This window comes from Capsicum annuum, chromosome 10 (assembly GCF_002878395.1).
Source record: "Capsicum annuum cultivar UCD-10X-F1 chromosome 10, UCD10Xv1.1, whole genome shotgun sequence".
Taxonomy (NCBI): Eukaryota; Viridiplantae; Streptophyta; class Magnoliopsida; order Solanales; family Solanaceae; genus Capsicum; species Capsicum annuum.
Window position 1 is genome coordinate 201,167,568 of NC_061120.1, and position 15,622 is coordinate 201,183,189.

The 15,622-nt window shown below is 34.9% G+C and overlaps 1 protein-coding gene across 1 annotated transcript; it reads right to left on the reverse strand.

The window, feature by feature from the left end:
* Positions 1-7,419: 7,419 nt before the first annotated feature.
* LOC107855234 lies at positions 7,420-10,924 on the reverse strand. Its single transcript, XM_047398288.1, has 2 exons — positions 10,354-10,924; positions 7,420-9,456 (listed from the first exon to the last, which is right to left on the reverse strand). Exons 1-2 carry the CDS (start codon positions 10,686-10,688, stop codon positions 9,435-9,437), a joined length of 357 nt encoding a protein of 118 aa, XP_047254244.1. The 5' UTR covers positions 10,689-10,924; the 3' UTR covers positions 7,420-9,434.
* Positions 10,925-15,622: the final 4,698 nt, after the last annotated feature.

Below are 15,622 nucleotides of genomic sequence, written 5' to 3' on the forward strand. Positions count from 1 at the left end.
ATCACCAAACATGGATTAGAATTCAATTAGTCATTACCAACATGAACAACAGCAATCCAACATAAAATTCATAAAGAAAATCCATAAACTTGAACTTAGAAAAGAGATTTTTGGGCTTCATGGATGAAAGGAGTCCATGAATGAACACTATGCATACCTGGTAATGAGTTTTCTTAAAATTCTTGAGCTTGAAAATTTTGAATCTCTTAGTTCTTAAAGAAGATTTGGATTTTGTTCTTGGGATTAATCTTAGAGAGAAAACCCTAATTTTTAATGTTGTAGTAGGATAATGAATTTCTGAGCTTTGGTAGGCTATTACTAGGTATATAAATGGGTGGTAAAAGATCAAAAAGCCTCTGTTAAAAATGACTTACAATAAATGAACAGAACATGCGACGGTAGGGTGCGATGGTCCATCACTGGGTCGATGGTCCGTCAGACTGATCGTCGCACTGGGACCAAAACTGGAGCTTACTGCCTTGGTTTGATGGTGGGGTGCGACGGTCTATCGCTAGCTCGACGGTCCGTCAGACCTCTACGTCGCACTCAGCCAGAGAGTGGACTCACTGCCTTGATGTGATGATGGGGTGCGATGGTCCATCGCTGGGTCGACGGTCTGTCGGACTGACCGTCGCACTGGGCGATTCGGACTGCTCTCTGAAAAATGGTCATAACTTCCTCGTTCGATGTCGTATTTTGACGAAATTGATATCACTGGAAAGCTAATTCAATTTTCCACGTGACAAAAAGTGAAAATCTTAAAAATACCACATGTAAAAAAGTGAATTAATCTTTTAAATAAATATTTTAACATTCTTGAGATGATATCAAGCTAGGAAAAGGTATGGAGTATTACAGAACTCCACAAAAGCGCCTACGTATCCCTCTTCAATGGGAATCAAGTCGAACTAGTTAAAATTACATAAAAGAAATTTATATTGTTCCAAGCATATAGTAACTCAAGTGCTTGAGAGATAGAAATGAGGAAACGTTGTGATATCTCTTCTTTAATGTCACATAGTTGCCAATGCTTAATCAATATCAACATATGGCCCTGTCACATTTATCACCTTGATATCAATCAGTGCTTAAATTTTGTCTTTCAGAGCACGACATTCTTCTGTGGTGTGTCCTGTTATCCCCGAATGATAGGCGTAAACTTTGAAATGATCAATCCATTTAGCACATGTATTCGTTACAATTGTGAGAATTGGAGTAATGTAGCCATCGTCCCTCAATCGCTCATAAAGTTGGTCTATAGGCTCAGCCAAAGGAGTGTACTATCTTGACGAATTAATCTGAAGCTTGGCTTGAGGTCTGATGAATTGATTGGGTCATAGATTTGTTGGTTGATTTTGATAAGCTAATGGTTGTTGGAAAATAGTTGGAAAAATTTGTGATTATGCAGGTTGTGCAGGATAGTTGGTAGGATTATAAGATAGTATGGGGTAATTGTATGTCGTTGTGGGGAATGAAGGTTCTTGATATATAGGTTTTGGTATTGAAACTAAGGAAGTGGTGTTTGGTTTTTGGGATTTGCGTAGTCAAGACAGCATTTACTTCTTTTATGTTGTTGTTCCCATCAGTCTATGAAGTCTTAATCGCTTGCAGTGCCTCCAAATTTTTTATCATACTGTTTTTAAGGCCTTCTTCAATTCTCTCACCCAATTTGATGATGTCAACAAGCTTTCGATCCTCAATAAGAATCATTCTTTCATAATATTGTGGCTCTTGGGTACGTATGAAAAATTCTTTCATTTGACCTTTCTCCAAAGGAGGACGCGCCTTGAAATCTTCACGTATCCTTCTCATTCCATATTCTTGAAACAATTCTGTAGGATTATTCTTTAGCTTCTGAATGTAGAACCAATCAGGTGCATTCTCAACATTAAACCCAAATCTTTCTATAAAAGCAAAGGCCATGTCGATTCATTTCGACCATTTTGTTGCATCTTGTGTGACATACCATGACAAAGCATCTCTAGTTAGACTCCTCCTGAATAATTTCCTAAGAATCTGCTCGTTTTTTCCAACTCCAACTAGCTTGTTGCAGTATAGTTTCAAATGGACTTTCAGATCTCCAACCCCATTGTATAATTCAAATTTAGGAGGTTTGTACCCCTCTGGCAGTTCAACTGCAGGGTATATACACAAGTCCTCATAACTTAGACCGTTCAACCCCTTATTACCTTCAAGTTGTTCTAATCTTTCAACCACGGATTGCATAAGGGCGACATTTGCTGGAGGTTTGGATTTATATTGGTGGTGGGTGAATGGATTCGTTTTGTCATGGCTACTTGGGTCATGAAAATGAGCCATATTTGAGGTAAAAATTGGTGGTATATTGTGGACATATGATGTTGTTTGCGGATTTTGTGGAACCAGGCATGTGTTGTATTATGGTAGGCAAGAATGTGGATATTGGTTGTTTTTAGGAAGCGTATATATGTGACTTGGATTATTTGAAGGTAGTGAAATAGGAAGTGATGGTAAGGGATGACTTGTGAATGTGGCATGCGATTTGACAACAGTGTTACCCTCAACTTGTGGTTCGAGAGGAGCATTCAAAGCAAGGGGTAGATTAGACAAGTTACGGGCTTGTTACAATTCCCCTTGTAGTTGAAGTTTCTTTATTCCATTTGTAAAATCATCTCACTATGCTTATTTCAAGTTTCATTGTTATCACCCATTTCTGTCTTGATGACTGATCCTCAAGAGAAGAAAATCGAGCCCTTTTTCAATTGATGTGATGGGCAAGAGAATGCACGAATCAATCCTTAGAGTATGGGAGAAAAATAAATAATGAAAAAATAAAGGAGTCAAGTTAGTAAGGTATAGGTGACATATAGGGAAATAATAAACATGTTAATTTGTAACAAATAAAACGTTCCATAATGGACGGAGCCTTATGTTCCTATACCACTAAAAGAAAATGTTAGTGCCAGAGAAACAGTTGTCCTACATTTGAATATCGTAGCCTCAATTGTAATCTGCCTTTATATACTCAAGAGTTGGGTTAATAAGCTTGACGATTTGGAAGTGTAGGAATGTGAAAGAGAGAGGGAAAGAAGTGTTTTGTTAGATTATGACCGGACCCAAAGTGGGCTGCCTACGTATCCAAATGAAAGTCAGGTTGAACGTAGTTCATGAGGGTAAAGCGAGGATAAAGAGGTGCAGTGTTTTGGCTTGAGCGATGAGAACTTTTCAGATATTGAGGATAAAGGACTGAAAACTTTTCAGATATTGAGTATATTTGTCATATTGCAGATTTTCAATTGAGGTTTGTTCAAATGCTAGATAATCTTTAAATAATAAATAGTAAACTAAACAAAATAAGTATCAGCGTACTCAATGCGAAAAGAGATAGTATGTAAATATGAGTCATTTTGTCAAGAAGGACTTTAGGATGAATAGGTGGGCTAGAACTTAAGCTTGAAAATCGATTGATATCACAAGATTGAAGATAGATTCTAACAAAGACTTAGATACTGAATTCATACTTGAAGCTGATTGAGTGAATAAGTGAATAATAATAAGATATTGCAAAGATGTACATATAATGTGTAAAGAAATTATTTTGAATAAATGGGAGAATTGAAGATTGACAAAGTTTTAAACATTTTGAAGTATTTTGTTTAAAATTGTTTGAGAGTTTGAAAGATTGTGAAAAGTCATTTGAATAAAAAACTTCTAAGTTGCACCCTTATGACATTATGGAAAGGTGAAAGATATGGAGAATATGATTTGATAGAAAAATTGTTGGAATGATAACGATTGTTTCACATTTTCAAATATTAGGACGTTTTTTAAAACAAATGGGAAAGGAAGAGGAAGACCGCATCATTATAAAGGATTGCCTACGTATCTTTTTAGAATAAGAATTAGGTCATATGTAGTTCGAAATTTTGAGAGTTATAGCAAGTAAGGATGAATTGGAGAAACTTGAATAGGCCCTAAGAGTATATTGTAGGGACCTAACATGACAAGAATTTTAAAAGTAACAAGATCTATAATGAGGAACACTAAATGCAAGGAGTGACTAACAACACGATAGGCACATAGCAAGTAATTGTGAGTCCCTTTGAGGTCGTGAACCTCGTTGGGCTTCGAAATGAGACTAACTTTCAATGCTTCAAGGATGCCAAGGAATCCTACGTTGAATGGGATGCATATTCCTTAATAAAAGAAATATGTAGCCAAGACCTAAAGGGCAAGAGTGGGTTTATGACATGGTTCCCTCGAGTGGACAACTCAAGAGTGGGAAAGCTTGTGGCTATCAACGCCCCACTGATCGACCGATCCACAAGGCATTTCCCGAAGGGTGTTTTAGGAAAGAACGTTTGTGCTACCACGCAACCGCTTATAAAAAATAAAAGAGACTCTAAGTAGAGGAAAGTATGAGCGGAATGTCAGTTATATAAAGCAGTAACACATAATACGTAACAAAATGCAATAGCATGCTTAGAAATAAAATAAGTAGACATTAAAACACATAGCCAACAAAGGGAGAATAAGGGAAGGGATAGGCATGGACAAATATGAAAAACACATAAAATGAGAAAAAAATAAATCAAGATATCAAAACAAGCAATAATCATGAAAAATCACAATCAAAATAAAGTTCAGACAAAGTGATAGAATCCCACATAAAACACAAACTCGTAATGGTTAGAAACTAGGATCATCAGTAGAGTCGTCATTCTGTCGTGCCCTATTTTCCTTGAAGAAAGCAGGATCTGACGTGGCCACTCTTTTTGGGATTGTTTTGAAGGTAGATTGTGAAGAGTCACCACCTAACGAATTAAGGTATGTTAGCGCACCGATCTAGGATACTACGAACCTATTTTTGTTGTTTTGTCTTAGTTCACTAGAGTTCGGGTAAGGGTTCAAATTACCTTGAAAGGAAGGTGTTAGGCACCTTTCGAGGCCACAAAGATGGTTCTCGGCCGAATTCATATTTTATGAATGGATTCTCTGTGATCAAATAAGGTCTCTTGTTTTATTATTGATTTAATGTTTAACTAAGTGATAAAACAATAAATGAACAAAATATATTATTTTATTATATCTGATTGTTAATTATCTAAGTGATAAAAACATATAATAAGATAAGCTAGGAGAAAGAAATGACATAATTTACAACAAAGAGACTGCTTCTATAATAAACTAACTACCCCAAATAAATAAGCATGTAAAGTAAATAAAAGAATAAAAAAGAATTTGTCAAATCAAACAGAGAACGTTTTTGGTCTTATTCGGATCAGAACCCAATTTGTTTAATCATCATCCGACCCACCGGCCGAACTCTTAGACATGTGACAATGTCATTAGTCTTACCGTCAATATCTGTTGGGATCATCACTTCTAAATGATTATCCGCCCCACCCCATCTAGGCTGGCTGTTAAGTCTAAAGGAGTTTTATGACAAGGATAAAACTACCGTCTTTAGTAATACGTATCGTCCCACCTATCGTCTAAGAGACATTGGACTTCACTATTTTGGCTTTGTGGTCTAGACAAAATAAAGCTATGCTACCTAGGACTCGAAATGTGTAACAAGTAGGCCGTTAAGTAGCACATAATTGTCCCAAGTTAGCCTCTTGGTTAATTAGAATTTATTAATATGATTTACATGCAAAGGAAAATAATTAATTATTGTTTAGTCAAATAGGCATGATATCTATGGGATCAAACAATTATTCATTGAAAAGTAACTGTCAAAACATTTATAACAATGTGGTAAGAATTCATAAAAAGACATGTCAAAGCAAACGTGATAGAATAAGAACGTTAATTATTATGTAAAAAACAATTAAGCATGATGTCTAAGTGAAAAGTATACTAAATCGTAAAATAAAATAATGTTGTAAAGTTATAAACATCAAGAGTGATATCCATTTATTATACAAACGGCAATTAACCAATTACAAGTTTAAATAAGGTGTTAAGAATTGATGGATTCACATACTAAAAATAGTTAAAAAGATTTGAGATTATAATTTCCATCACTAGAAATTACTACCAAAATATACAAAATATTGCTGAAAAAATGCTGAAAATTGACATTCAATTGCTTGAAACAGATTTTATTTTTATTGTGCTGAAAGTTATTAAGACATGCTGAAACTTTATTTTAAATTGCGAAACAATTTTGTATAGCTAAAAGTTACAACAACACGCGGAAAAACGGATTTTAACATGCTGGGAGTCAATAAAACATTAGGAAAATAAATACAAGTGTTAAAATTAAATTTGATATGTTAAAAATAAATATTTTTTAGAGTGCTAAAAATGTTATTTTGAATGTCGAAAATTAAAATTTAGTTGTTGGGAATGTTATTTAAACTGATGTAAATGTCATTTATAATATGCCCAAAACTTTGTTAAACCCGTCAAAAATAATTAAATATGTTATAAATTAAGTTGACATATTCAAACTTAATTTAAAAAGGCGAAAGTTGATTAAACTCCTAAAAGCAGGATTTCTAGGTGATTGAAATAAGTAATTCGTTGAACCTTCGTTAAGGTTTGACTAAATGATCACATAGCGCGTAAGGCAGGTAGACCTAAATTACTTTTGCCTACGCGATTCGTAGAGAACATAAATCCCCGCCCCTGAAGCAGTCCTGAATTTATTATATCGAGATTTACAAAAGTTATTACAACACAATGAATTAAAATAAATAACTAAGGAAAAAAAGGATGAACAACCCCTTCCCCGATATTCCGATGACTCTTCAAGTTTCCAAAACTGTCTATTTATGCTTGTGAGACTATGTAATAGCAATACAAGCAAGAATATAATATAACACAGACATAGCAAGCAAACACCGAATAATTCTTGCAAACATGTTTACTAACATCAACAATAAAGAAAATTACGTTGGTAGAGACTTACCGATTGATGATAACAAGTAATATCAATAAGAAAATCCAAGCAACACAGGATCACAGAGAGGTCGAAATCAATACTCCAATAATAAGTACAGAAAGTAATAAAGTCAGATTGTTTCTCGTTCGCTTAAAGCTTTCTTGTGATCGTGTGTAAGTTCTTATTTATCACATAGAATAGGTAGAGTGGGGAGAGTGTATATATTACAGTGTCAGTCCTCTCCTCAAAGAATGAGGAGGAGTAGTTTATACAGCCAAGTAAAGTAAAATCATACCAAGATAAAAATAGCAAAACAATATTCTTATCAATCAAATAAGAAAAAACAATATTCTTGACAATCAAATAAGAGAAAACCTTCCTTAAATGAATAACAGAATCAATCATATATAAATCAATCAAGGAACAAAGGAGAAACTGTCACAACCCGAGCCAGGACTCTAACCATGACAAGCATACTGAACCATAGTGATTCAGACGCTCTTCTACATCTGATAATCATGCACCATACTCGAATAACAAGGAAAAGATGCGGAAATATAATAAATAGAATCATCGTCAAAATCTGAAATCGATGTAACAATACAGAAATAAGTTCATCAATATTTAGACGTCTCTATCCGTCTGTGAAATCTCTACCAAATACAACATCAATAAGACTGTCTGAATCTGGGACAAAGCCCCCAGTGGACCTAAACCAAAAGAAATAACTAATGTATGAAAAGATAATATGCCTTCCGAAATAAAGAAGGCTCACCACTGCACTCTTCACTTTTGTCCAGATAACTCTATTGCTTAGCAAGACCTCTAGACTGAGCCTCAGCCCTGAAATATAGGGGGTCAATACAATTGTATTGGTACGGAGAGAAATCCAAAATAATGAATTTTATACATATAAAATATAGGTGAGAGCAACTCATAAGAATATTATGCATGCATAGTTTAAAATCTCATGGGTCATCTCAAAATCTTAAAACAGTCTTGTTAATGCAACTCTATACTTTGTATTACTTTTGAGCTTGGTGGTGTACCCTACATATCAGCTACCCCACGGGCTATATGGGATCCGCCCATAACTCGGCGGCCAAGCCCCCAACCCAAGTGTGCTGCAAGGGTTGGAGTATCTTAATCTGCTACGCCACAGGACCGTCGCCAGCGTACAATAATAATAGGCCCATATAAGCAAAACACGGTTTTGGGCAATGAATTTTAGGGCTCATGCCTTCTTCGGGTAACCACCTAACATTTCTTAAGCCCATTTTTAGTATGTTCTAAACATGCATCTGTCTGTGTTCTAAATCTGAAAATCTGAGATGAAATCTGTCTTTTTAATCTGTTCTAAATTTGCTATGGCATTATCCGAATCTGGTATCGTCATACCAAGACTTGCAAGTCATGTTTCTGAGCCATAAAAATCATATCACGGTTTTCTTTTTCAAAGCATAAAGTTTAGACAACCATCTTTCAAACAATTCTAGAAGATTCATACTTGAATACATTTATCAAATTATGCAAAGATCATTCTTTTCAATCATTTCAACAAACATGTGGTGGTCATGCATCCTTGGCAAACTATGCAATTCTTTCATTATATGTATTCGACATTTATCAACATGTAAAACCCCTCTCATCAATTTAAAGATAAATCATAAATCATTCAATAGTGGTTAAAAACATTGATACCATGCTTCTAAATAAACATTCAAAATCAAGAGGTATTACAACATGAGAGGGAGCGTAAATAGTCATGCTCTTAATTCAATTATCAATTTTAACCACATACACACACAGATATATATATATATATATATATATATATATAAGATTTTAAATCAATTTAGGGGAAGGCCTAAAGACCAAAACAATAGATCAAAAATGATTCACAATGCACAATTGTAAATTTAATTCAAAACTCATTGCAAATTCATGATTTCTCAACATTCAAAATATCATTAAAACGTTTTCACCACGCCCATGTAGTTTAGGAAAACCCCACGTACCTTAGATTACTTAGTTTAAAGAGAAGAACTCGGATCTTGATTTGTTCCTTGAAAATCTTGGACATAAGGCTTGATTTCATGATCTTTGGGGAAAGTTTTAGGGTTTGAAATTGAGAGGATTTGAGTGGTTTTGGATGTATTTTGCTCAAATCACAATTTAAATTCGTGTTATGGCTGAGGTAAGACGAGGTAAAAGACTAAAATACCCCTAATGAAACAAAAAGGGTCGCGCATAAGCTGATATGCTGAAATAAAATTAGCATAACTTTTGGCTCCAAAATCGGATTTGGAAAAAATCAGTTGCGTTAGAAAGAAGACTCAAAGACCTTTCATTTGATATATAGCAAACCCCGTAATTCGTTATATACACAAAGTTATGGTTGATTGAATTTGACCCTGATATGTGGCCAATCTGCTCCCAATCTGCTGGAGCAGATGCAACACAGATCAAACCAGTGTAATCTGCTCCTGACCTACGGCCAATCTGCTCCCAATCTACAGTAGCAGATGCAACACAAATCAAACCAGTGTAGTCTGCTCTTGACCTACGACCAATCTGCTCCCAATCTGCTGGAGCAGATGCAACACAGATCAAACCAAAGTGGATGGCATTTTAGACAAGGGCCAAGGGCAAGGGAGTTATTTATCAATCATTTTGTATATGATTTTATTGGATCTTGGGACTCTTATGCGCTGGAAAGACGGTTTACATTCTAACCCGAAATGCGGGTTGTTACAGAAATAAATATTTAGAAAAATCAATCGAAACCTTACTTTCCTTAATTAAATAGATGGAATTAATTAGAAGCCAATTTATCATAAATAAGTAAAATAAAAAGATATCTGAAAAATAATAAAAAGATAAAGAAATGCATGAACTTTTACTATTTATCATATATAACAAAATAAATTCAACAATTAAAGCAACTAATTATGTAGAATAAAGACTTCTTAATTAAATTATTATAATTATGCATTCAAATTTATCAAAATATATTGTGAAGCATATTAAGACAAATAAAATATCATAAAATTGTCAAGACGACTTAACATGAGGATGTCGACATTTCAAACTCGCAGGTTATGAGCACATGAATCAGACATTGAAAATCTCATTCTCAATGCTAACTTCATAACAACAATACGAACAGAGAATCGCAATTTCAATGTTGGCATAATCCAAATTCATATCAATTAAAGCAAACAGTCATACAAGTTTGGCACTTTCACAATTTAGCCGTGCTAAAATATAGATAAACATATAATTAAAGAGCATCAAGTCAACCTCATGTCACAAAGTCACAAATTTATACTAATAATTTGACGATGCCAAGAAGTCCGAATAAGAAGAAATTAAATAGAAATTTCAGTCAATTTTCGTCAATTTCATATCACAAAAAATCGTATTAAAAGAAGAAAAAACAAAGGCGTAGAAGACAACATAAAATTAATAAGAAAGCAAACCTGGGATGGATTCCAATGAATCCATCATTTTCCGATAAAACGGGTTGAATGGTCTGGCGGTTTGGATGATTTGATCGTCTCTGGCTAATTTCGAGCGGCTGCCAGTGCTGTTGGAGCGTGGAGCAGCGACGGGAGGTGGTGGAGTTTTCACCGGGGTTACTGGCAGCGGAGGAGGTTGGTGGCGGCAAAGGTTGTCTCGCCGGTTGCCGGCTTGGCGACAGTTGAGCAGCGGCTGGGATTATTTTTGTTGTGGTGGTAGCGCCGGAGAGGGAGAACGGGGGGAGGTAGAGCGACGGCTTGTTTCTGTCCATCGATTGGCGGCGTCGCTGGTCCATCAGTTGCGGCGGTGGTTGGCGGAGTGGTAGTAGCCGGTGGGGAGAGGTGAAGGATAAGAGGGGACGGGAGGTGACGCGATTGGTGTTGCCTTCATTGAGGTTCGCCGATGGTGTCACTGGTGGGGTGATCTGCGGCGGCCATGGTTGCTGTTGATAGAGAGAGGAAGAAGAGAGAAGGCAGAGAGAGGGAAGGGATGGGGCGGCTGTTTTTGAGAATGAGGAGTAGGGTTTTCTTGTTTTTGTTTAAAAGAAAGAAAGTGTAGCTTGATCTCAGTCGTCAGATTAGTTTTGATCGACGGTTGAGATCTAAAGCCTGAAAATTTGATCACAAATTAAATAAAAATTTAAATTGAGTCACAAGTTGGCTATAATCCTAATAAATTGAATACAACTAGGCTAAAATTGTTATGTTGTGGTAGAATTGGGTCATAAGATAAATAAATTAGATAAAGTGATTTCAATTTAGGCTGTTATTTAAATAATAGTAGGGGTAGTAATAATAATAATAATAATAATAATAATAATAATAATAATAATAAATAATTATAATAATAATAATAATAAATTTTATAATGAAAATGATAATGTATTTGAAAATTGTGAGTGCATATTTATGAAGAATAATTTAATAAAAATCGATAAAATTATGTAAAATATTGTATTTGAATTAATAGATTGTAAAAAATGATATCAAAAATGAATAAAATAATTTGTACATTTTAAATCATGAATGTGATCGTCAAAAATTTGTTTGATGCAAGAAAATGTGTAAAAAAATTACTACATTTAAAAATTAATAATTTTGCTAAAATAGCAGCCTACATGTAATATCGGAAGGTCAAAATTGGGTGTCAAGAGTATTGACTTCAAAAGGTGGCAGCAGAAAATGTTCTTTTACCTTACAACTCTTTGTCTTCAAAGGTTCACATTTGAAGAAGCTTCTGAGGTGCCCGAGGGAACCTCTAACCAAGAGTTATTTGTCATTGTGGAGGCTTGGAAACAGTCTAATTTACTTTGCAGAAATTACATTATGAGTAGTCTCTAAGATGACCTGTATAATGTTTATAGTGGAACAAAGACAGCAAAAGAGTTGTGCGGAGCGCAAGAAAAGAAGTATAAGACTGAGGATACGAAAATCAAAAAGTTCTTCGTTGCAAGATTTCTGGAATATAAAATGATTGACAACAAGTTTGTTGTATCCCAAGTGCAGGAACTGCAAGTGATCATCCACGATCTCCTTGCGGAAGGTATGATTTTGACAAATACCTTTGTTGAACAGTTTAAAAATGTTCTTAATATTCATATAAACTTTATTGTAGGTTTGGTCGTAAATGAAGCATTTCAAGTCGCGACAATAATAGAGAAGTTACAACCTATGTGGAAAGCCTTCAAGAACTACTTGAAACACAAACGTAAGGAGATATCAGTTGAAGATCTAATAATGAGAGATTGAAGAAGACAACAAAGCTGTGGAAAGAAGGTCGAGAGAAAATTCTATAATGAATGGAGCAAACATTGTAGAAGACAACCACAACAACTCTAAAAAAAAAAAAAACTGGACATGAGAACAATCAACCTAAGAAAAAATTCAAGGGAAAGTGCTTTAATTATGACAAGATTGGCTACAAATCAACAAATTGTTAGGCCCCTAAGAAAGGCAAGAAGAAAGATCAAGAAAATATGGTTGAGTCCAAGAAAGAAATGAACGATCTGTGTGTCATGTTGTCTGAATACAACTTGGTGAGAAATCCTCGAGAATGGTGGATGGATTTCGGTGCCACCCGCTATGTTTGTGCTAATAAGGAGTTGTTTGCAACGTTCGCTCTGGCTCAAGGCGAAGAAAAGATTTACATGGCTAACTCCGTTGCTGCAAAAGTAGAAGTAACAGGAAAAGTATGCTTGAAAATGACTTCAGGCAAAGTGTTGACACTCAACAATGTCCTGTATGTACCGGAGTTAAGAAAGAACTTGATTTCTGTATCACTTCTAGACAAAAATGGATTCAAATGTGTAATTATTTCCGAAAAAGTTGTAATTAGCAAAGAAAAAGTATACGTAGGAAAAGGCTATCTCATTGAGGGCCTACATAAGATGAATGTAATGACTATTGAAATCAATAAAATTTCTTCTTCTTCTTACTTGCTTGAGTCCAATGAATTGTGGCATGAACGTTTATGACATGTCAATTACAAAACTTTGCGAAAACTGATTAACTTAGAAGTTTTTCAAACTTTGAGTGCAATAAATCAAAATATCAAAAGTGTATGGAATAAAAGTATGTCAAGAATCCATAAGTCCGTTGAAAGGAATTCCAATCCCTTAGACTTAATACACACTGACATTTATGATATAAAGTCAACACTATCACATGGTGGGAAAAAGTATTTTACAACTTTTATTGACGATTGCACTAGATATTGTTATGTCTATTTGCTAAACAGTAAGGATGAAGCAATAGATGTGTTTAAGCTGTATAAAACAGAAGTTGAAAATCATATATAGAAAAAGATCAAAATGATAAGAAGTGATGGGGGCGGAGAACATGAATCTCCCTTCACAGAAATATGTGTAGAGAATGGAATTGTCTATCAAACTACGGCCCCGTATTCACCTCAATCTAATGGAATTGTAGAAAGAAAAAATCAAACTTTGAAGGAAATGATGAATGTCTTACTTATAAGTTCAGGTTTACCACAAAACTTGGGAAGGGGAGAGGCTATCATTACAGCCAACCGAATACTCAATAGAGTTCTCCAAAGTAAGACACAATCAATTCCATATGAAAAATGGAAAGGAAGGAAGCCCAACTTGAAATATTTCAAAGTGTAGGGTGTTTAGCGAAGGTCCAAGTTCCTACGCCAAAAAGGGTAAAGATAAAACTTAAGACTGTGGTTCATAGGATGTGCTAAAAGTAGCAAAGCATGTCGATTTTTTATTCATAAATCCAAACATTTGGATATCAATAAAAATACGATAATTGAATCAGATAATGCTGAATTCTTTGAAAATATTTATCCATATAAAACTAGACATGAACAGTCTAGTAGAGGGTCTACACGACCTCGAGATGAACCAAGTAAGAATGTACATAATGATGAGAATTCATGACGTGGTACATGTCAAAGAATGTCAACTTCGTTTGGATCGAATTTTATAATATTTCTCTTAGAAAATGAACCTCAAATATTTAAAGAAGTGATGTCATCGTCAGACTCAACTTTTAGGAAAGAGGCAGTTAATAGTGAGATTGATTCAATCTTAAACAACCATACAACCATACATGGGAGTTGGTTGATCTTCCTCCAGGTAATAAACCTTTACATTTTAAATAGATCTTCAAAAGAAAAATGAAAATGAATAGTACTATTGATAAATACAAAGCAGCACTTGTTGTAGAAGGCTTCAAACAGAAAGAAATCCTTGATTACTTTGATACATACTCGCCAATAATAAGGATAACGTCGATTCGAATGTTAATTACCTTGGCGGCGGTATATGGTCTTGAAATCCATTAAATGGATGTAAAAACAGCGTTCCTGAATGGAGAATTAGAGAAAGAAATCTATATGGAACAACCCGAGGGTTTTGTTATTTCAGGAAAAGAAAATAAGATGTGTAAACTTGGTAAGTCATTGTATGGACTAAAACAAGAACCTAAACAATAGCATGCGAAGTTTGGCCAAACCATGTTGGCAAGCGGGTTCAAGATAAATGAATGTGATAAGTGTGTCTACATTAAAGACACTCTAAATCACCAAGTCCTTATTTATATGTGTGATATGTTGATCATAAGTGGAGACATTTCTAACATAAATGTAATGAAATGAATGATCGAGAGCAAGTTTGATATGAAAGACCTTGGAGTTGCGGATGTGATCTTAGGAATAAGAATTCATAGAACTCCACAAGGGTTGTCGTTGTCATAGTCTCATTACATCGAAAAGCTACTTGATAAATTCAAGTATTTGAAATTTGGTGTTGTCAAGACTTCATTAGATGTGAGCTTCGCCCTTCAGAAGAATGAAGGCGAAAGTGGCTCACAATTGGAGTACGCAAGAATATTAGGATGTTTAATATATATATAATAAATTGTACACGATCATACATAGTATGCACTATTAGTAAGTTGAGTTGGTACACGAGTAATCCCAACAAAACTCATTGGATGGAAATGAAAAGAGTTTTGGGCTATCTTAAATACATTCAAGACTATGCTTTGCATTATACGAAATATCCTACGATACTTGAAGGATATAGTGGTTCAAACTGGATCACCAGATCAAATGAAGTAAAATCCATGAGTGGATACGTATTTACAATAGGTGGAGGAGCAGTCTCTTGGAAATCATCCAAACAAACATGTATTACTCGCTCTACGATGGAATCAGAATTTATCGCGTTGGATAAAGACGGTGAAGAAGCATAATGGCTCTGAAATTTCTCAGAAGATATTCCTTATTGGTCCAAACCATTGGCACCAGTATGTATACACTATGATAGTCAAGCAGCAATAGGTAGGGCAGGGAGCATGATGTACAATGGTAAATCTCGTCACATAAGACGGAGACATAATACTATTAGAGAACTTCTCTCTAGTGGAATTATCATCGTTGACTATTTAAAGTCAAAGGATAATGTGTCAGATCTACTTACAAAAGGCCTATCTAGAGAAGGAGTTGAAAGTACATCTAAGGGAATGGGTTTACAGCCTAGGACAAGTCAGCATAGCGGTAACTCTACCTAGCAGACTAGAGATCCCAAGAACTAGGTGCAAGGAGATCAAACAAAGTTGTGTCTGAAAGGTTCAATATTGTCAATATACCAACCCATTCTCATCATGTAGACAATGTTTAGTATACAATGATAAGACTTATAGTGTGAAATCTTTTAATGATTATCTAAATTTAACAGATTTGACCAAATAGTTTGATTTA

Bases quoted from the DNA above. Each gene is read 5' to 3' on its own strand.
- LOC107855234 (XM_047398288.1), bottom strand. From the start codon at position 10,688: ATGGACCAGCGACGCCGCCAATCGATGGACAGAAACAAGCCGTCGCTC. The intron at 9,457-10,353 runs GTTTGCTTTCTT...CTGCTCCAGCAG, and splicing joins TTCATTGGAATCCATCCCAG to ATTGGGAGCAGATTGGTCGT.